General features: G+C 40.8%; 2 protein-coding genes across 5 annotated transcripts; one reads left to right on the forward strand and one right to left on the reverse strand.

The window, feature by feature from the left end:
* Positions 1–12,820, forward strand: fntb (farnesyltransferase, CAAX box, subunit beta). Its single transcript, XM_083898733.1, has 12 exons — positions 1–194; positions 1,475–1,539; positions 3,661–3,733; positions 4,489–4,580; positions 6,821–6,967; positions 8,195–8,278; positions 9,194–9,280; positions 9,917–10,046; positions 10,406–10,538; positions 11,334–11,445; positions 11,552–11,666; positions 12,221–12,820. Exons 1-12 carry the CDS (start codon positions 96–98, stop codon positions 12,374–12,376), a joined length of 1,293 nt encoding a protein of 430 aa, XP_083754859.1. The 5' UTR covers positions 1–95; the 3' UTR covers positions 12,377–12,820.
* Positions 12,821–13,565: 745 nt separating this feature from the next.
* On the reverse strand, positions 13,566–22,887 carry max (myc associated factor X). Of its 4 annotated transcripts, none has more exons than XM_083899039.1 (5): positions 22,750–22,887; positions 22,439–22,465; positions 17,368–17,493; positions 16,342–16,465; positions 13,566–15,303 (listed from the first exon to the last, which is right to left on the reverse strand). In XM_083899039.1, the coding sequence occupies exons 1-5, from the start codon at positions 22,783–22,785 to the stop codon at positions 15,116–15,118; spliced, it is 501 nt and encodes a 166-aa protein (XP_083755165.1). In that variant the 5' UTR covers positions 22,786–22,887; the 3' UTR covers positions 13,566–15,115. The 4 variants fall into 4 exon arrangements, with proteins under 4 accessions (XP_083755165.1, XP_083755164.1, XP_083755167.1 ...); XM_083899038.1 differs by having other exon boundaries at positions 16,333–16,465; XM_083899041.1 differs by lacking the exon at positions 22,439–22,465.
* Between the last annotated feature and the right edge of the window lie 68 nt (positions 22,888–22,955).

Below are 22,955 nucleotides of genomic sequence, written 5' to 3' on the forward strand. Positions count from 1 at the left end.
GTGAGCGAATAATCAAAACAAACCACCCTTAGCCCACAGAACCACAGCCTCCCCGGCAACTCACTGTCACGGTAACGGGCTTCAGTATCGCCACCATGGACGGTGTACCCGCGCCACTGCGGTGCTTCGGTGAGCGACACTCCGCGCAGATGTTCTCGGATGACGGCGTGAACACGGTGACTTCTCGGGAGCAGGTGAGCACCGTTAGCTCATGTGGCTAACGCTAAACACAGCTAGCGTTGATTCTTCTTGGATGGGAAAAGTGTCACAGAGGGTCAAACTCACTGTAACTGTCACACACTGTAAAAAAAAAACACACATTTATTCGTATATTTGTTTGAATATAAATCATTATTCGTGGTCATTATCTCACCGGTGGTGTTCACTTTTACGGAGCTAGCATTGTAGCTTAATAGGATTAAGTTGAAATGAAGTGTGGAAGGACACAGTAGAGGTGGGCGATGCCTCAAAATACGTTACACTGTGGTCGAAATCACTGATATAAACTGATAAAAAACATTGGTTCATTCCATTTCTATGTAGCTAATGTGTTTTTCACACGAGGAGCGTAAATATGTTATTATATTATATACAGTATGTCATTTATGCTAGTGTACAGTAAATTACTATTACTATTATTGTCATTTTACACCACTATTTTTTCCCTTCGGTATATTTTTCAGCAGTTAGTTGATCTTTTAATTTTATTTTGCAACATAAAATGTTAACCTCTAAAAATAAATAACAAGTAGATTAAACAAATCTCACTTTGTCTGATTGCTATCCTGAACTAAAGATAATAAGAGTTTAATGCACACATTTGAGATACTTAAAACTTTGAATGTCTGGCGTTTTGTTTTTTACCTGAAATGCAAATTAATAAACAAATGAGCTCACGATCGAGCTCACACAGACATTTCTGTGGCAAATACCAGCAACTGGTTAAGCAAATTGTCTAAACCCATGGTTCTCTACTGTATATACCAGGGTGTGTAGGCAATGACACAAATAACAACAAGATAATAAGCCCTGTCTTCATCTAATCTCACTATACCAGTGTGTGAAGTATATGAGAGGAAGTCATCACTGTATTTTAACATTGGTGATAATGACGTTACGTCAAGAGCTCAATATGTTCTCAGGCAGTATTTGGTTTAAAAAGTTTGAGAACCACTGCTCTTATCATTGATTACAAGAAAAATGTGGCTTATGTTTTGATTCATCTTATATTAATATCTCAGTCATATTCATATTCATGTCAAGTCACTTTCTGAACAACAGAGGTCATCACTGCACACGTGCAAATCTGTTCTATGTGAAAATTAACATGATTTCATAGTCACTATTATATTATAACTAATTGGCTTGCACATGCTTTATAAATCTGCTCTGAACAAATAATGAACGGATTTCATGATATTGTATAGTACATGAAAATCCTAATTTCTTGCCTTTCTGTTTTTCCCCTCATTAGAAAAAGGTGGAATCCACAATTGAAGAGGTCCTGAGTGTTTACAAGCAAATACACAGTTTACCACAGTAAGTCTTTACTGAATCACACACAGAGATTTCACGCAGGATTTTTCTGCATTTGTTCCCCCTTTTTCAGCTCTGTGGAAAATAAAATCTTTTGTAAACCAGAATTGATGTTGTCGCACTGCTGCAAATTATGTCCTAGTATTAAACGTGTTAAAGCCCCTGCTTTGTAGTCACTCCACCATTTTTTTATCTCAATGGAGAAACAGCTGTCTTGAAGACGCTGGTTTCACTTCTCGTCTCTGGTTTCAAAATGCAGCAAACGCGTGCTTTGTGCAATCAGTACACAGAAATAGCTTTTATTCAACGCAGTATTTTATTTTAAGATCCCCCGCAGCAGTGAAGAGCTATTGTGAAACAGTTAACACCTGTTGTTTGTCAGTTTGCGGCTGCATGTCGCTCTCATGTTATCATCGTTATCTAAACGCTGTGCTCATCAGCCCACATGCTCTGCTCCTGCTATCAGCTCCTCATCAGCTCCCTGCCTTTAATGGGCTGACTCATCTCATTTCTATGACAACTGCCTCAGCCTGAATGTCAGCGGCACAGCAGCCTCACACACAGTGGGGGTCTGTGACGGTATATGATACTAATACGAGTGCTGTTAATTAGCTATTACCATGTGCAAGAAGGAAGACGGGAGGAAAGGTTAGCTTCAACATATCGTTATGTCGTTGAGAAAGAAGTGGATGTGTTGTTGTTTTTTTTGGAGGTTAATTGGTGTCGTGAGAGAAAAGCATCCAGGCTGATTATTTTTTTTATTCCCGTTCTGCTGCCCGTCAGTTTTACCGCTTTAATTAGGAAACACTTGACGCACTTGAAAATGCTGCATTTGTGTGTGATTAAGAGGAAAAAACACTTGGTTTGTTACATCAGAATAGTTTGAAACGGCTCGTTGAACCGAAGGCAAGAGCTGTTTAAAATTAAATGCAATAGATAAATGTCAGAAACGGTCATTAAAGTTCTTGTCCTTGCATAAGAGTATCATAGCCTGACATAAAACATTGCTAATTCAATCTAATCTTGCATTACAGTGTCTCAATTTGTGTCAGATTAAAATGACACCAAACAATCCAGGCTTCAGAATCCAGTATTAAAGAAAACAACTCTGACAACAGATATCTTTTACATATATCTGTGAGCAAGATTAACAAAGGAGGAAATCTGTGTTATTAAAGAGTCTTTATTCTGCTCGGTTTGAGACTGAGATTATAGGTTTTGTTTCATTCTGTATGCTCATCTGGATCTGAGGTGGGCGGACTCACTGGCTCCTCTTTAGCTGCAGTGAAACCCTGCCCTACGAGCAGCGATCTGTGACTTTCTCTGCGTAAAGAGAGTGTAATTACAATTACTCTGCGCGGAGGGCAGGAAGTGAGGAGGACTGGGTGGGTGGTGCAGGGCAAGGGAGGGGGGGGGGGTGTAGCGTCAGCTGTCTTTGGCTCTTCGTAGACGCAGCTGAAGGAGGAAAACGTACGATGCCAGTGTTTAATATGCACAATAATCCTGCTTCAATGTCGTCAGTTGGCTCCAGATTATGAGGAAATTGGAGTATTTTGTCTCATTGGAGAGAGGACGCTCGTGTATAGAATAATCTCACACCAAAGAGTATTAAATACACACTATGTAGGTTTTTATTTGTTTGATATTTTGTGCTGCTGAATAAAAACCACCCCTCATTTTCCCCCTGAGGCTCTTTCACATATTTCTTCATTCTCTCTCTCTCTCTGCTGCTCCTTCCTTTGTTTTTTATCAGTTTCTACATCACTTTTACGTGGGTGGGGAACTGTTCTTCTTTGTTTGTGTCGTAAAAAAAAAATCCAGTTTTTAAACGTAAAATTATACGCGCCCGCTGGGCTTAAACGGAGGCCTCTGTCGTACGAGAACCAAACAAAGTTTGAGTTTTTTTTTAACTTTTTAAAGATGATATAATCAAAATAGTTTTCTGCATGACGGAACAGATTGTATCTTTGGAGGAGAGTGGACATATTTCTTCAAACTTCAGTTGTTTTTATCTCTGATCCAGCTGTGCTTTCCACATGACGGTCACTGAGGCTCTCATGTCTCACATGTGTCTGTGTTGTTATGTTGTGACCGATCTCTCTCTTCTCGTCTGTTGCTCTTCAGGCCGACGTTGTTGCGGGAGCAGCACTACCAGTATCTCAAGAAGGGCTTACGCCATTTATCCGACGCCTATGAGGTACGATATTGCACCTTTGCTAACACTGATGATGACACATGCACAGTACATGGCCCAGTTCTCTACCACAGGTGGCTTTAGTCACAGTGTGTTCGTAGTAATAATAATAATAATAATAATAACCAGTGCTGATGGAGAGAACAGTGGCTCTTACAGACCAATTCATTCACATTTCCATACTTACTTTTGCTCTCTAGTGTTGACCTCCACCAGGAGGTATATGTTTTATTTGTCTGTTAGCAACATAACTCGCAAAATGTCACAAACTGATTTGGCTGAAATTTTCAGGAAATGTCCGCAATGGGACCAGGAACATGTGATTTAAATTCGGGCGTAATCCGTAGACGCCACACGTCGGCAGGGTGTATTTTGTAGATCACTGAGCTGCCTTGGTGGAGGTCTGCGCTCTCCAAGTGCTTTTCTAGTTTCCTCTGTGAACTATTTTCCCCAGAAATGAATGAGCGAGAGAAAAGAATGATGTTAGAATCATCATAAATTTACCCATCGATTGTAAACTGATAATCTATTTTGACAATCATTTAACAAGCTCTCTTATTTTATCTATATTTTCTTTTTTTTTGCTCCATATAACAAAGAAATTATTAAAACTGAATCATTTTGTGCAGAACACAAGATAAATTCCAGGTTTTTGGAAACTCAGATAAACGTTTGTTGACGTTTCACGTACTAAAAAACTAAATGATGAGTTTAAATTGTTCACCTAATGTCCATGTGATGGTGTCCTGTACGTCCAGTGTCTGGACGCCAGCAGACCGTGGCTCTGCTTCTGGATTCTCCACAGTCTGGAGTTACTGGAGGAGCCTGTTCCCTCTGCTGTGGCCTCAGAGTGAGTCTCACACACACACACACACACACACACACACACACACACACACACACAAATATTATGCCAAATATTATTTACTGCCAGTGCATTGTTCTCATAATGACTGGAAAAGCTCTGACAAATGCAGAGATAATGAGCAGCAGCAGCAAAAAGAGTGATATGGAGACATAATCCACACACACACACACACACACACACACACACACTGACTCTGTGACGTTCATTTGTGTGTTTGGACGTTTTGTCAACGCTGCGTTTGTCACAATAAAAGACGTTTGAAATGTCAGATAACAGCCAGTTTAATTGTGCTTTTTTTTAAACGTTTATGTCACTGTCATACTGTCTGAATGTCTTTGTGATGGAAACGGCACGACATGATACTATTATCATGTACTTACAGTACTTTTTAACCTCATTATTTCATTGAAAGAGCATAGAGGACGATAATATCATCACTATTCAATCATTTCTTTTCTTTTGTAGATTCCATAACTAACGGCAACAATTCATCTTAACTGGTGTTGCAATGGTTAATCCATTATTAAACAAATTCATCAACTATTTTGATCGTCGATTAATCAGTTTCAGTGTCGTTTTTTTGTGATTTTTCAGCTTCTTAGTTGTGGATTTTTCCTGTTTTTTTTGCTCCATATAATAAAGAAATCTTTCAAACTGATGATACAATTAGGGCCATGTATTTTTAATGTTTTATGTGTGCCTTTGTAGCAGTGCTTTATAGATAAAATGAATTATTATTATTATTATTATTGTTAGACTAAATCATTCTGGTTTATGGAAAAATCTGAATTTTTTCCTGGACCAAAACATCCAATCAATGAAGAAAATAATTGTTAATTTAACGTCTTCACCTTTCTCTATAATCAAACAAACAAAACCAGCCGTACGACACATATTTCTCCTCACAAAAATCTTCCTGACTGATAATTCTGACTTGCCATTTTTTCCGGACGCTGTCGTGACTTCACGCCGCGTCCATATTCCCGTCCACCGTCGTCGCCGTTGCGTCGCCTGATTAAATCGTTGCCAGTTGAACGTAACTCTCTGGAGTCGTCCCTGTAGAGAATATAAGTGACTTCAGGCGGCCAAACCCACGCTCTCATAATTAATGCACTCTTGCCAACACACACCGGCTGGCACTGCCCAGTGCCAGTCCTTACACACACACACACAGTTGAGGAATTTTTTTTTTTTTTTGTAATCCAAACCCACAGTGGGATCTTTTGCACAGATAGGTCACAGTGGGAAAATCACAGGTGTTACAAAAACAATGAAATGAACGATGGCCCGGTTCCATTTGGCTCGTTGCTCTCGGTCTCACTGTCCTGGTTTATGTGAACTGAACAGAGCTGTCGTTCTTTTGATTGACTAAAAAGTCAAAATGGCTTCTTTCTCTGTCCCATTGAATCCACACTGTTCTCAGGTCTCGAGATTATATACACTACCGTTCAAAAGTTTGGGTTCATCTATACAATTTTTGTTGTGTTTTCCATTAAAAGTCAGACTTTTATTCATCAAGAGTTGCAAAATGAATAGAAATTATAGTCAAGACGTTGACAAGATTAGAAATAATGATTTTATTCAAAATAATCATTTTTTTGCCCTTCAAACTAGCGATTAGCAAACAATGTACCATGAGAACACTGGAAATGGGCCTCTATACACCTATGTACATATTCCATTAAAAACCAGTTTAGTTTGCAGCTAGAATAGTCGTTTACCACATTAACAATGTATAGAGTGTATTTCTGATTCATTTAATGTTAGATTCATTGAAAAAAAAAGTGCTTTTCCTTCAAAAATAAGGACAATTCTCAGCAGAGTAGAGTTGTTTCTCAGAAAATGTCACAGTGATGAGAGACAGCGACAGAGAGAGGCCACAGGTGGACGACGTCCGGGCTGTGACGAGCCGACAGGAAAATCAATAAATTATCAGATCAAACGGCGGAGAGAGCGGAGATTGGCATCGTAAAAAAAAAAAAAAACGATGGATGACAAGCCGATGGATCTGCAGATGTGACACAATCCTGTCAACAGAGAGCAGAAAAACCTTTTAAATTTGATTTTTAGAGCCGTTATTGTTTTATACGACAACACAATCGCACACACACACCATTTTTAACAACAGAGTGAGGTAACGTTTCCCCTATTTGAGCATCTCCTCTGTATCGTGGCTCATATTTGTTGTTTTTTAAAGTCTTCTCGTCTCTGTGTCTCGTCAGTGTGTGTCAGTTCTTGTCTCGCTGTCAGAGTAAGACGGGCGGCTTCGCCGGTGGACCGGGACAACACGCCCACCTGGCGCCCACCTACGCCGCCGTCAACGCCCTCTGCATCATCGGCACAGAAGAGGCCTACAGTGTTATAGACAGGTACGACCGTGGTTGAAACACTGCATTTAACAGAGGTTTCTGCACAACCTTGATGTCACGTGGCTTTAAAATGTAAATAAAAGGTTTCAGATTATAACAAAAGCAGAATTCAAGCCTGTGGTGGAGTTTTATTGAAGCGTAGTCTCCAGAAATCACTCAGAGAAGTGAAGGATGGTCATTTTAGAGGGAGATGGTTTGTTGGATCGATGCATGGATACAGAGAAAAAAAAATAAAACCAGAAACGATGCATTTTTTGGTGTTTTCACTGCATCATAAGTGGAAAAAATGCTCTCACAGAGGATTAAGAGAACTGTGATGATCATAAACCACAGAGAAGTCGCCACAAGATGGAAACTAATGGCAAAAAAACCAGAACGGTCATGTTGCAAAAACAGCAATAAAGTGATAGCAATTATATTTTTAAAGCCTTAATCTCACACAGGGCTTTCAACCATGGTTTAATTAGGGAAATCTACTGAGCACAGAGTTCTTTTTTTACAGTTAGTGAACAGAAGTTAGTGCACGAAGCAGCAAACACAATGATAAGGTTAATTTAAAAACAATTTTATTTTTTTTGTATTTATGTATAAATTTTTTTTTAATGTATTTTTTATTTTTGTATTATTTTTTTTAAATAAAAAAAATAAAAGTATATGATATTAATTAATATTATATCGTTAATTAATTATTATTAATAATAATAATTTTATTTATTATTATATATTTTAAATAATAATAAATAAAAACAATGAATTACACCCAAATCACCAAAGTACTTAACTCCATGTATTTGGTTGATTAAAAAACGATGACTAATATATATATTTTTTAAAGGTACTTGAGTCATTCTGAAGCTTAAGAGCTTCTTCAATTTCAGATTAAATCTTCTGAGGCTTAAGAAAAACACCATGTCGGCATCATTGGTGGCATCAAACATCACATTTTGAGTGGTTTCTGCGTGTGAATGTATTCATTAATTGGTGTACTTATACTTCACCATCATCATAATAATTATGACGTTATCTAAGAGCTCCTCATGAATGTGTTTAATCACAGCCTCAGTGTTGCATCATAACCACAGTGATCTGCAGATGTTTCCCCACTTTCATTCACGTGGAGAAAACTGCTGACTTTACTTATCTGGTGCTTTTTTTTTTTTTTAAATTAACATTCACACAATTCCACGTCCTCTTTAACCACGTGTATCTGTGCTGACTCGTCCACAGGGTGAAGCTGCTGGACTTCCTGTGGTCAGTGAAGCAGCCTGACGGATCCTTTGTGATGCACGTCGGTGGTGAGGTGGACGTCAGGTGAGAGAGAGAAAACCTGGTGTTTAATGTCCTTTATGTAGAAAACACAGGGATTATTCACATAAAGATAAATAGGACATTTCAGGAACTGTGTTGCCTTTATTCCCCCTTTCTCTGAATAATTAATCATCTCCAGTTCCATGTGAGGAGAAAAACACTGGTGTGGATTTTGAGCTTCACTGTGCTTTGATGTCTTTTCATAGACTCACAAATCACAACAAAAACAATATCGGCCTTGTTCTTTGTCCTGAGAGACTGGAGAACTTCCCTCTTCTTCTTCTTCTTCTTCTCCTCTTCTCTTAAATTTGATTGATTTCATTTGTTCCGCCGAAGGCTGAAGTGGAAAGATCACGAGGTGAAATTACAACGAAATAGCCTGGATCGTGCTGGGCACGCTAACGTTAGCGCATTACTCGTTTCCATGACGACTGACCGGAAAAAACACGCGCGTGACGTCATGTTTATGTCCTCGTGGCACCGGAGTCCAGGCACAATATTTACCTGTCAGCACCGTTAGCTGCGTTAGCTACATTAGCTCCTTTAGCGCCGTTAGCGCGCCTACAGTCAAACTGTAGCGGTCTGTTTATTAAAGGAAAAGAGCAGCACTACAAATAACCAGCGTATGTGTGCCTCTGTTTTTAAAGTTTAGCGTTAAACTTTAGAGACTCATTGTAACAGTCTGGAGTCACGTAAACATGATGTCACTCGCGCCTTTTTCCGGTCAGTCGTCATGGTAACGCGTCGTGCGTTAACGTTGACGCCGTTAACGTACCCAGCCCTAATCCTGTAAAATGACATCGACATCAACATCCTCGCAGTGACATTTCTGCTTTAATCTCTGGATCTGGACTGACGATGTCGTGATCTAATCCTGAAAGTGTTTCACCATCTTCTTGGTCTTGTGTTCCGTCACAGGAGTGCGTACTGCGCCGCCTCTGTAGCGTCGCTCACAAACATCCGCACGCCGAAGCTGTTCGAGGACACCACCAACTGGATCCTCAGGTACAAACAAACATAATCTCTATGATATCTCAGGGATTAAGTGTGTGGATTGGGGGGCGACCAAAGGTCAAAGTGTTAAGGTCACAGTGTAGACTAAAACTCTCATTATCTTCTCGTTTTTGTTCGTCAGAATAGTTCCACAGTTTGACGAACGTCCTTGTCCCAGTGTACGAGAGCTAGCGCGATATAATGTGTTGTGTAACTCCATGACACTAGGTGGCAATATAGCCTTTTTCAGGTTCTTTAGTATTATATAGTATATCTTAAAAAAACTATTTAAGACGGAAGCTGTTAGCACTTTGAGCACCATGTTAGCCTTCATTTAGCATCATAACACAAAAGGTTTAGTTTAGTTTGTCCGTTGTGGGCTACTGTAAACACACGGTGGCACAAAATGGCGGCCAACAAAGCAGCAATTCATAGCATCAGGCGATTGTACATGTGTAATTAATTAAGTAGAATTACTTTTTCTTGGAAATAACTTACACACTGGATCTTTAGCTTCTAACATGTAGTTGTTAAAGGTCTTTGGGTCCAGTTGAACATTTCTACGCCTCATCTGCTTGTTTTTAATACGACAGTTTAACCACATTTGGTTTAAGGACACGCTCTCAAAGTTATATATTCCTGTTACAGCTGTCAGAACTGGGAGGGCGGTCTGAGCGGCGTGCCGGGATTAGAGGCCCACGGCGGCTACACGTTCTGTGGCACGGCGGCGCTCGTCATCCTGGGGAACGAACACGTGCTGGATCTCAAAGCTTTGCTGGTGAGGTTTGGTTTTATTTAGAGATAACTTGTGTTTTCAAGGCTATAAAACCCCCCAAAAAAAGCATGAAATAAAAGATAAACACCACAGTGTTAAGTGTGAGTGTTTGTGACACAATGTTATGACCCACAGAGTCAAACTACTGATAAAACACAACTATATCTATCACACAAGGCTGGAGCTGAGCTCTGAGTGGTTTATAGAATGGTTTGGTCCAGAAAATGTTGAAAATCAATGATTTCTTTGTCAAACGGAGCAAAGAAAAACCAGGAAATATTCACATTTAAGAAGCTGAAACATGAGAGAAACGTGTCCTCGTGTGTTTTAAAACATGTTTTCCTGTGCGTTTCCCCCGTCAGCGCTGGGTGGTGAGCAGACAGATGAGGTTCGAGGGAGGTTTCCAGGGTCGCTGTAACAAACTGGTGGACGGATGTTACTCCTTCTGGCAGGCTGGACTCCTGCCTCTGCTGCACAGAGCGCTGTTCAAAGAAGGTAACGACGTCTATCTATGACTTTACGGCTTAATAAAACCACTTTATCAAGTCATTTCTGCTGCTTTTATTCTTCAGAACCCTTCAAATGTACTGGCCTTCACTTGTTTATTTGTTTTCCACTGAGAGTTTAACGTCCTCCTGAAATATTCAAGATTCAAGATAAACTTTATTGTCCCACTGGGACGTTTGTCTTGGACAGCAGGCGACAACACACTTTATATTATAAAAATCAGACTCCTATAATTTCATTGTGCAAAAGCAGCATAAACAAAATAATCATATGTATGTGTGTTCAACAATCATATAAACCACACAGAGTGAGGACATTAAAGGGCTAGTTTGGGGATTAAGACCTGGTTTTAGGGTTAGTCTTTTAGTCATAGTCATATAGTCATTGCACCCTGATTCGTTTGTTTTCGGAAAGTCTGGTTCGTTTGTTAGCTGAAGTGAAGCAAATGCAGGAAGTGGACTACAACGCATGGCATTGTGGGTACAACACAACCAAAACATACGTGCGTGTAGAACGCATGTGTGTGTGTCGTATGTTCACATACAAAAAAAAAACAAAAACAAGACAAGATTTCTTGTTCGTGGTTTGTCACGTCTTCTCCTTCAGTAAGTCTCGCTGCAGCTCCACCTCAGGCGAGGGGGGGAATTACGTTATTCATTCACAATGGTTTGGTTCAAATCTAGCAGACGATTAGGTGTGAAAATGACCTTAGTTGTTATGGATACTATGAATGAAGTGCTAACGTGTGCGTGTGTGTGTGCGTGTGTGTGTGTGTGTGTGAAGGAGAGTCAGAGCTGAGTCGGCAGCGGTGGATGTTTGAGCAGCAGGCTCTGCAGGAATACATTCTCCTCTGCTGTCAGAACCCCACAGGAGGTCTCCTGGATAAACCTGGCAAGTCAGTACCACACCATCTGGACACACACACACACACAAATGTGACTCGCGTGTTTTTACTCACTCACACTCGATTACTGTGTCACTGTGTGTGTGTGTGTGTGCAGGTCCAGAGATTTCTACCACACGTGTTACTGCCTGAGCGGCCTCTCCATCGCTCAGCACTTTGGGAACACGGACCTCCATCACGAGATGATCCTCGGCAGGGAGGAGAACAGACTGGTGAGGCTGCAGCGAGCACGGGAGGAGGAGGAGGATAGATGAGGGTGGATTACTTCCAGAAACGTCCTATTTTTAGTATAAAAGAAAAAAACTTTGAGTCTCTGCCACCTGCTGAAAAATGACTGCAGCATGTTTTTCCCCTTTAAAACTACAACTTCTAACCAGTTCAGTCCAGTCAACAGCAACACTGGATTATTCTTGGTATACAGTATATATTCTGGCCTGTACTACCAGATTATATTAGATTAGACTTTATTAGTCACATAATTCCCTTGTTAAAGAAGAAAAGGATTAAAATGGGAGTAGAATAAGCAATAAAATCAGATTAAAAACAAGCATATAAAGAGTTGGGAGAAAGTATTTAAATGATTAAATACTTTTTGTATGTGTTTTTCATAGTTTTATGCAGAAAACTGGACGTAATGAGGGAATAAAGTACGACCAATGGATAAATATAAAGGAAATGAAGAAGAGATTGAATTAATTGTAAGTAAATGTGTGTAAAATAAGTCTAAAGGGAAAACTAAATGGGATTTTTTTGTCTCCACTTTCAGGCTCCAACTCATCCCGTTTACAACATCTGTCCTGACAAAGTGTCTCGGGCTCTTGAGCACTTTCACCGTCTCCCTGTCCCCGAGGACAACAGAGCGTCCACCACATCGTCCACCGCCGCTGCCAATGCCTCAGGATCAGCTGACCCTCAATCCTAATCCGTCCACAGACGGCGACGTCACTTCAACGTGAAGCAGCCGACTCCAGGGAAACCAGGATAAAAAAAAACAGCTCGGACGTGGACAAGCCCGGGAACCAGCTGCTGAGAACCCCGTGAATGAGCAGAGGAGACAGCGGAGCTGAAAGCGTCTCTTAACAGTTGTGTGTGTGCGTGAGCAGCTTCACATAACGGCTAGATTTATCCGATTGTTTTTTTTTTGCTTGCGATGCCTGTTGTGGTTTTGATTCTGTGAAAATGAAAAGTGAAACCGCTCGAGGTTTCGCTCCGACTGACGTTAATAAAACTTTATATAGCACTTGTCAACGCGGTGTCATGGGATTATTTCACTGCTTAAAGATTAAGAAGATAACTTTCATTTCAATGTAGTTATTTAGCTTCAAATTAAACATGATTATTTTTTATAAAATTTAAGTTGTTTTGTAAACTGTTTTTCATATGGATACATTTATGGATAATTTACAGGCTTGCTTTGTTTTTAACTGTCGAAAAAAAAGTTCCTTTACGACCTTAAAAATCAAGTAAATTGAATCTTAACACTTTGTGTTGTTTACTTTTTCCAATGCTGTTAGTTTCCTTTATTTGGGTAAAATGAACTTAAATCAGGGTTTTGCACACCTACATTTTAAAGAATTGCATTAAAATTCAAGTTCAAATCTTATTTTCTGCCCATTAATGACTTGAATGATAGGTCATTTAAGGTTTTGCTTGGTTTTCTCAGGATTACAAAGCTTATTTTTTCATAATCCAGATGCATTCCCTTTTATAATCACATCATTTATGTATTATTGGTGCTGTAATCCTGGAATAAACACACACAGAGAACATGTTAAAGGACAAAATAGTTTATCTTTTAGCCTCAGTTGTTAGATGTACGTTTTCTAATGCAGTACATTCCTTTATTTGAGTATAATTAACGTATATCAGGCTTTTGAGTGCCTACATTTTAAAGAATTGCATTAAAATTCAAGTTCAAATCTTATTTTCTGCCCGTTAATGACCTGAATGATATGTAATTTAATGTTTCGTTGGGTTATCCCAGACTAACAAAGCTCATTTCTCTTCTATAATCGCATAATTGACTCATTATTGGTGCTATAACCCTGTAATAAAAGACAAAAACAAACACACACAGAGAACATGTTAAAGGATAAAATAGTTTATTTTATAGTCTCATAGTAAAGGTAGGCCTCAACTCGCAAGACAATTGTTGGCAGTATGTACAACATACTTGTAATTTCCATGGAATGGAATCGGACAAACAAAAAGACCTGTTACACTAATTATATCCTCCTGAATGGAAATAAAATGGAAACAATATACATACTTACACACACACACACACGTTTCCTAGACAAGCAAAACATGTTTCCTCTGTTTTTTGCCTGTGGGTCAGGGAGGGAGGGGGGGAGGATCAGCAACATTGATTTTTTTATTTTATTTTTTATTAATTTTTAACTGTTTATAGCACAACAACATGGACAGGGACTCGATTTCTGCTTCCTTTTACTGCAACAGACGGGAAAAAATCTACCGTTTGACATTCAATACCTATTATTATTTTATCGCCTTTAAGGAAAACTACAAGTGACAATTTTTTTTTATTTTTCCCCATGACTTTGTGTGATTTTTACTAGAAAATGCATAACATATTTTTGAACTTGAAAACATCAAATCAATGCTTCTTTTTTTTCCGCCTTCGTCGTAATAGTAATAATAATTATATATAATTATATAATATAAAACGAGATGCCTAACGTATTCAGCCACCTAAAGTCATTCACTACTTCAAGCTAAAAGGACAAAATACGGTACAAGTTTGAGGAATATTCTCCTTTTTCAAAACATCAATTCTCTCTTTTTTTTGTTTATAATGTGTGTGTGTTAACAAACGTGTGGGGCAGAAAACCTCTGTGATCCAGTCGGCCTGAGGTGGATACAGCACTTTTCACATTCTTCAGTGGAACAAAAACAAAACATCATCTACAAAGGTTTTTTTTTTATTATTCATTATCATCGTCATCATCATTATTATTATTATTTCATTTAAATTTTTAAAAAAAGGTAAACTTCTCCAGGACCTTTGTATCTACGTGTGTGTGTTTGAACTTTTTTTTTAGCTTTGAAAAATCAACGAAAAATAACAAAAACGACCAAAAGAAAAATATATAATAATAATAATAATAATATTATAGCAGTGCTTGGAGGAGGAGGAGGAGTACGCCTGGTGTGCCCTCCCCTCCACGTCAACACAGGTATGAGGAGGAGGAGGAGTTAGAGGAGGGGGAGGGGCTTAATGGAGGGTACAAAAAAAGCGAAGCCAAGCTGCCTCTTTTTAGGGGTTTTTCCGACTGATGGTGTGTGTGTGTGTGGGGGGGGGGGGGGCTGATGCAGAGCCAGAAAAGAGAGGGGGGGACCTGAAGCTCTCTAGATAAACTGAAGCAGTCGTCTTCCTCCCTCGTTTGCAGAGAAATAAAGAGAAAGAGAGAGAGAGAGGGAGGGTTGTGATGGAGGGGTGAGGAGTCTCCAGTGAACTCACCCACAGACGGAGGACAGTGAGGGAGGCTGAGGGTGGTCGTTGTTGGGGGGGGGTTTGTTTTTCTTCAGAGGCTGCGTCTCCCCTCGCCCTCCCTTGTGCTCCGCCACCTTGACCTTGAGGAGAGAGGATGATGACGGTGGTGGTGTTGTTGTTGTTGTTGATTAGCGAAGGAGTAGCTTTCTAGCTAGCCTCCACACGCAGCTTCTTCCTGTTGGGCGGCTCCTCGGGCTCCGACTCGGAGCTGGAGTCGGAGCCGCCGTCGAACGCCGACACGGCGCTGCCTTTGGGGTTGGTGTAGAGGCTGCTGTCGGACGACGAGTAGCTGGACTGGAGCTGAGCCGAGCCCTTCACCTTCTCCAGAGCTCGCACTGAGGAGGAAGACGAGGAGAGGGAAGTCAAACGTGAGGAAGGAAAGTACAGATTTATACTTTATTTTAAACCTGGAATTTTTAAAAAAACAGCCTAGAAGTACAGCAGAGGGCGCTGCGACTGCTTTACATAACAGACGACTCATCCATCTATTTCCTCACTTAATCGATGAGTTAGGGCTTTAAAATAGTGGAATCTTTGTTATTTGGGGCAGTTTTTCATTATCAGAGCGACTGAGTTTTGCTGCAGTGTCACGTTCTGCTTTAATTGAACCTGCAGAAATGACTCATTCCCCGTTTTCTGTTTCCTCAGAGTTTCTTCTATTTGTTCCCTAAATACAGCGTAATAATGCACAGATTATAATCCACACTTCATCTTTAAAGGTGTCTACTTTACAGAATTACAGTTGAGCAGAGCCTCAGTGACAGTGGGTGTGAGCTTTAGTTTGTTATTGAAGTTAGAACACTGTGTTCTTAGGCGATTTCATGTCTACAGTGTTATTAAGGGGAGGGGGGTGAGATGAGGTGAAGTTTACTTCCTGGTTTAAAAAAAAAAAAACTGCCTGGAGCTGAATTTTCCAGAAACACCGGCTCAGAGACGCCTCCAGAGATTTATCTCACTATGGAGCGATAAGAGACGTCATTTTCAATCGCACACAGAAGAAGCCAACTTTAATCACCAGGGTTCCAAATTCAAGGACTTTCTAGCATCAATTTCCCTCAAATTCAAGGATTAAATGTGCTTAAGACGGGAGGGCAACTCGGAGACTAAGAGCCGCTAAGAGTGATTGTCCTTGGAATCTTGGTCAAAGTCGGTCTTTTCAAACACTTTCAGGAACCTTGACGAGGATTTCAAGGACACGTGGGACCGCCGAATCACGCGAAGTCAAACTTAGCAGAGTCGTATATATTTTCCTTAATAACACATGATAGGTTTTTGGTTGAATTCGAGTTCAGAGAAAAGAAAAAAGCAAAAAAAAAAAGCCAGGTACAACAGGTAATAACGTCCAGTTCCATGTGTGTCCTCACTTTTGTTACCTTGCTGCTCCAGCAGTGCATTCTGTCTCTTCAGGTCGTCGATGTCCTGCTGGTGTGTGTGATTTTTTCGCCTCATGTACTGGATGTACTCTGTGGCTTTGTCTAGGATTTGAGCTCGCGACGCCTGTTTGGTAGATTGCGGTTAGTGACACTGTGCCAACACCGTAGCAGTGGCGCAGGATTACTGGTGGTTACTGTGTGTTACGTGTTCTAAAGACATTCACCCGTGCACACACACACGACAAAGCAGAGCAGAGGGAGGAGGACGGTGGCAGGAGGGAAATATAGGGAGCACATTTGAATATTTGAGCTTCATATTCCCAGGTTGTATGGTTCAACATGTGTCTGGGTACAGGTGACGGGTTTAAAAACATGACATGTGTTGGTCATATCATAATAATCCTGTTTATGGACCCAGATTAGTTCCGATATGGAGCTGAAACACTCTCACTAACAGCAGAAGGAGCCCTGAGAGAGAGAGAGATGATGGGCGGGGAGGGTCAAAGAGTGCAGCAGCTGCAACCCAACACTCCATCCAGCATCACACCAGTCCCCGCCCTTTTCCCTGCGCACTAATCCCGAAACTAGTCTTTTTTTTTTTTTTTTTAAAAGGGGAAAAGAAAACACTTAAGTGGCCACTGAAGCTGCTCCAGCACTCGCACAAGTCCTGGATGTCAAAACAGGAAGAGAGCAACAAAAATGTCCTCATAATAACTTCCTGACACTGGTCCAAGTCTGTAGACTGCATCACTGCCAATCTGCCCTCTCCCACCATCTGCCCTCCTCCTCCTCCTCCTCCTCCCAGTCCAACCATTTCCCTCCACTGACACGCAACACATTCAGCCGACGACGACAACAGTGCATTTAAGATTCAAAACAAATGTTTCACGTCATATTTTTTTTTTTTTTTTTGCAAAAACACAAGTAGCAGCACAATTATTCAAATAAACCCAGTCATCCTCCATTCATAGTGGGTGCACATATATGTGAGTGTGTGTGTGTGTGTGTTTTGCTGGTGGCACTTACAGTTTGGGCTTTGCCGACCTTTTCACCCTGCAGGGCGGGCACAGAGTCCCGAAGGCTGTGAAAGCTGTCTTTGATGTGGTCCCTACGTTTGCGCTCCAGCGCATTGTGGTGTGCCCGTTTGTCTGCCTGCAATGACAAGAGTCGCAAAGGCCTTGAGCCAGGGGGCAGCAGAGGGCAGAGGACAGTAAGACCAGCTACTCTCTGCTGCCGAGTCCTGCTCGGCCTTTCACAAGTGACAACAATACAGTGTGCTTTTGTCATGAACAGTTTAAATCTTCCCCAAAACCTGTACACGTGTTTAAATCTGTTGCCGCGACAGAATTAGCTAGGGCTCCAACTACAACGGATTAGTCTGTTGTGTCTATATAGCTAGAAAATGCTAAAAAACAAAACAGAAAGGGACTCATTTTAGAATCTCTCAAAGCTTTAGGTGATAATCCAACAATATCAGGTCCACATATTAGCTTGTTGCTGTGCTAATCTAGCTAATGTCTCTAGTTGCTGTGATAGCTATGGCGTAGAACCCCGACAATACTTCCACATGCCACTTTTAAGATGCTATGGTGTCATATTTTCCTATATTTTACAAAAAACAACATAACATCACCGTATTTTTATTATCTAAACAAGCTGTGTTTACAGCACCCTCTACTGGACCATGCAGTAGTTACTTTGAATGGTCTGACGCTCTTCTAAGCCTGCATATTCTGAACTTAGTGAGTTTTTTAACATTCTACAGAAACTTTAATGGATATCTAACGTCTGTATAAGTAGTGAAGTATGCAGTCAACAGTGTTGGCAGCTTTAATCTGTATTTATCTTTCATCAGCTAATTGTTTGGATGACAATCCTGAGCTAAGGACAATTTCATCACCATATTTTTAGCATTTCTAGCAACGTCATCAAATAAAAAAAAACATAAATGCATTAGTTTTAAACACAAATTAGGTCTTAAAATCCAATTAAAACAGTTATTTAGCATCCTGAGGTCAACATCATCCTTCAGTTAACACTAGTGTTTTAATTTGTGACTAGAATATTCACTTTTATATCATTAAAAAACTGCTGCACTGCAATGTTAATAAATGCCAATGTGTAAAAGGTCCGACCAACACAGAGAAATTAGAATATTAATAGACAACATGTCTAATTACAGTAGTGCTGGAGAAACTCCAGCATCATCACTTCAGTTTAGAGTCAAAGTAAAAAACTAAGCACATTCCTGAGCTCAACTGTACGAGCGTCAGATTTCAGTAAAACCTGTCAGTGAATAATGAGACAAACTCGAGTGTAAATGAATCACGCTGAATCAGCCACAGAGGCAAATAATTTATCTGATATGTCCCTGTCGAGGGACGCCGTTCAACACCTTGTGTTAAAAAGGTCAAAAATACCCATTAACCATCGCTATTTTTTTACGAATCAGCGTTTATACGTTTTAATGAGACGTGTATTTGCTTGTAGCTTAACATTAAGGGTTTTTGAGCAAAGAAAGAACGCCAATGTGTGTTTAACAGTTATTCTCGTCCATTTTATCCTTTGCATTTTCCACGTACAGCTGATATACTCGATGATTAAAATAGTTGTGTGACTGATTAACGCCCTCATCTCTTGGTTTAATATCTATAATGTGTATTGAATCAGTCGTTTGTTAGGTTTTTAAAACATCTCATCCTCCTCCTACTGACGGCCGCAAATTTCACACATTTGCATTCTAATCAGGCTGTAAAGGCACAAGATGGCTGCCAAAACCCCACATGACCAGAGCCAGGCCCGGAGATCAACCTGTTCTGTTTGTTTTAAGATTAACTGTCACAGCCTCCAGTCATATGTCATTATGAACTAATCCATGTTATTGTTAGGCTGAGACTGAGGCTGAGACTTCAGTGGCAACTCCGGCCCTCATTTAAATATTCCACGGCGAGTTTCAGGGCGACAGGAACGACTGTGACTTATCATGAAACTCATGACCACAAACAAAAACACCTCGCATGTTTGGACAAGCACGCCATGCATGTGCCACAGGGTCAAAGTGTGACTCCAACAAACAGCTTTTTTTTAACGACACAGAAGACATCCTGCTCTGACACGGCAGTAATAACAATACTACTTCAATAAAAAAAACTCCCTGCATACTGCACACAGTATCTGTCTCATGATTAGTCTGGCTGGCATGGCGACAGCTACGCCTGTTGCACAAAAAGCCACAAACCAACCAGGAGGCATAAATCCACCAGGACCATGTACCTTCCTTACATCATACAAACAGCCACAGTGGAGCACGACTCCACTCCCTCTGTAAAATCTGGCGTAAACAAACGCACGACTGGCATCGACGGCGAGCGCAATTAAAAATTAAAGTCTGGTGGCTAATTTTTCAGAGCTACGACTGCTTTCTGTGAGTAATTGGGACACATGGTTGACTCATGACGGATCAGATTGGATATTCAGGTTTGCATTCCTGACCTTAAGTGTCACAACAACAACGGGGGAACGCCACATTTGGGAGAAGCAGGAGATGTTCAGCGTGTAGCTGTATTGATTTCCCAGTGGGGGAACTCATCACAACAAATGAGTTAGTGACGTATACATTTCTAGAATAGAATAGAGTTCTCCTTCAGTTTGGTTGAAGATAACAAGCTGCATGGATTCTGATATGGCCATACTCGTAAATATCTGATCACGGACCACATACTGAAATGACACAGGTGTGATTTCTAAAATCAGAATTGGTGATCAGACCCGAGTGCCAATTTCTTCCTGATATGATTTCAGGTGCAGCGTGGAAGAGCTGGTACCTGCTGCTCCTGATGGTTCGTCTCATATTCCCTGCATGAAAGCCTACACCGCATTAAAGCCATGCTAGTGGACAACTCATAAGAAACCACATTAGCCTGAGTGGGAGCAGGAACATAGTTGGAATATATAAGAGAACATTAGCTGGAAATGATATCCATGCAAATAATTATCATGCCCTGGAGTGTGTGTAGCATTTGTGTGCATTCGGTCACTTTGCAAATAACCTGCTGTGCTCTAACACAGTGCTGGGCTCAAATATAAATATTTGCTGTATGTTAATAAGTCAAATATATGCACTGAAGTTGGCATTGGTTAACCAGCTGTTTGAAAGGCATCCTTGCAAAGATTCAGCTCGACTCAAATCTGACCAACCAGCAGCCTGTGGCCTCACCATCACAACCATCGGACACCGGAGGCTTTGCCAAAAAAAAGCAAAACATTTTTCTGGGACTGTTCTCTTCTCTCACCAAGTAAGATGTGAAACAGGCACCATCTACTTTTAGTATCATATTTTGTTACTGGATGACAGAAGTGTTCAGGCATATCTGAGCATCTGCAGATTAAGGACAAGGTCTAACTAAGACCAGAGACTTTTAAAATCCTAGCGAGTTGAAAGTGGGCACATCGCCACCGAGCTGAGCCGATCTGAAACTGAGCTAACAAATGCTTTGAAGCCCAATGTTCAACTCGAATAACAAAGCCTGTTTTTTTTTAATTATCGCCGTGTCACTTGTGCATTTGGGTTGTAAAATGCGCGTTTGGAAACTGCCTACATAAATTCACTGAGGAGAGGTGTGCGTCTAAAGTAAACACACAGGACTAGACACACAGTCGCTCTGGCTGTGTCCATCTCCCTGTGTGTTTGTTAAACAGATGAGCTGACAGTCGCTCCCTTTATGTGTGCGTGTGTCAACAGACGTGACACTGGCTTTTCCTCTTTCCCCCCCCTTCTCTTAAGTGTATATGTGCATGTATATTTAAAAAAAATAGCTTCTATGGCAACATCTGATAATGTACTCGTGTGCAAGTTGATTTAACAACATACTGGATTTCGGACAACATTCTGGATGTTGCATGAAAACACACTAATGCTACCGTCATGGCAATAGAGTGCTATGTCATAAAACCATGCCTACATATGACAATGTGTGCTGTTTTTCCGGTTGGTGGAAGCTGCAGCTCTGCCGCGCTAACGCAGCAGTTTTGTTTTTGAGGGCAGAAAGGCTCAAATTAATATTTAACTTAATATTAATCAGAATGTTTATGTCATGTGCATGAGTAGATGAGCATTGCAATATTGTTGACCTGATTAGTCGTAACCAAATCATGTGGACAGTGAAGATGCATGTGCATATTTTTCAAAATTAACATGTGATTTTTCATAAAAACGCAAATTCTACTTGCATAGTGACAAACGGTAAAGACGTGCTGTGCAGATTGTGCATCAACCACGTCGCGGTGTATGTGTGGGGGTGTTTTTTTTCTCGCTGGTGTGAGATGCAGCTATACGTCATTCATTTAGGGCTGCCAGCCTTTCGGTGGCCTGTAGAGAGAAGATGGCTCTAATCACTGGCTGCAACACAGGAAAAACATCCCGCAGCACCTCTTCCTGACACGAAGGGCTTCTGCAGGCGCGGCCGCAGCAGCAGCAGCCTCGCACTGGACAAATATCAAAGGAAATCAAAGGAACGAGTTTGTCTTTTATTCAAAGACGTGACCTACACTCGCGTGATTTCCCAAAACATGACGCGGAATCCCCGGAATGTATAGTATAGTATAGTATAGTATAGTGGAGTGATGCGGCGAGGAGAACCGACGAACCAAGCGCGACATATAGTAAAAGACTCGTGTAAATAATCATGCAACAACAACATAAAAGCCTTTTGAAACGGGATAAAGCTTTGGTCTAAATATAGATGTCGTGCCACGGTCTTCCTATGGCCGCGCACGAACTGTAGGGAGGGGGGGCTGCAATGCACTCACGATAACTGCTGCAACTACGGTGATAAAACATGCATTTAACTACGATTTAACAAGACGGAAAAGTTTCCGTGTATACATGTTAATTCACATATAACCGTGTAGACAGAGAGTAGCGCTTTCGCGTTCTCGTCAAAGTACCCAACAACATCCACTTCACTGCAATCTTTACCAATATATTGAATACAACAGGAATTAATGTAGATTGTGATGGATAAGATTAACTTTTGCGACAGCTGTGAGACATTTTAAGACACTGGAAAAATCAAAATCCCCCCCCAGCATTACGCACCACATTGTGATATCTCGGTGAGTCTTCCTGCAAAGAGACAGAACAAAAAGTACAATTGTAGCCATAATCGTTCAGTAAAGGGTACCGATTCGTTAAGGTCACTATAAAGTAAAAAAGAATGTATCGTATATTCAATACGCTGAAGCAAAAGTCAATAAAATGGTAGTGTTGCTAATACATTAGCTCCGGAGCAAAAATAGCTAATGGTGGCTAACGCTAGCCGAGAGGCTAGTTCAGCTAAAACCAGCCAGCTAGCAAAGGGAATACACACAAATAACGTCCGTAAAAAGACGAAAAGTCGCCATACTCACGTCACTATCGACTTCGATGTCATCGTTATCACTCATTCTTCGGCAAAATGGTCTAATGTAAAGAGACGGGAGGCTAAAAAAACAACATGAATCGTGTTAGCACCGAGCGGCGCCTCCGACAGTCAGACAGCTAACAGCTTCACGTTCTGTTTGGACAGAACCGAGGTGGACTCTCTCTCGCGCCGTCTACACGTGACTACACACCA

Source organism: Microchirus variegatus (assembly GCF_963457635.1).
Source record: "Microchirus variegatus genome assembly, chromosome: 12".
NCBI classification, from domain to species: Eukaryota; Metazoa; Chordata; class Actinopteri; order Pleuronectiformes; family Soleidae; genus Microchirus; species Microchirus variegatus.

What these genes read in the sequence shown, in the direction of transcription:
- fntb (XM_083898733.1), top strand. Translation starts at nt 96, where the DNA reads ATGGACGGTGTACCCGCGCCACTGCGGTGCTTCGGTGAGCGACACTCC. An exon ending in GGTGGTGAGGTGGACGTCAG is followed by an intron (nt 8,279 to 9,193) that starts GTGAGAGAGAGA and finishes GTTCCGTCACAG; the next exon opens with GAGTGCGTACTGCGCCGCCT. An exon ending in ACCACCAACTGGATCCTCAG is followed by an intron (nt 9,281 to 9,916) that starts GTACAAACAAAC and finishes TTCCTGTTACAG; the next exon opens with CTGTCAGAACTGGGAGGGCG.
- max (XM_083899038.1), bottom strand. Translation starts at nt 22,785, where the DNA reads ATGAGTGATAACGATGACATCGAAGTCGATAGTGAC. An exon ending in ACATCGAAGTCGATAGTGAC is followed by an intron (nt 22,466 to 22,749) that starts GTGAGTATGGCG and finishes GTCTCTTTGCAG; the next exon opens with GAAGACTCACCGAGATATCA. An exon ending in GGAGCAGCAAGGTAACAAAA is followed by an intron (nt 15,304 to 16,332) that starts GTGAGGACACAC and finishes CTTCCTCCTCAG; the next exon opens with TGCGAGCTCTGGAGAAGGTG.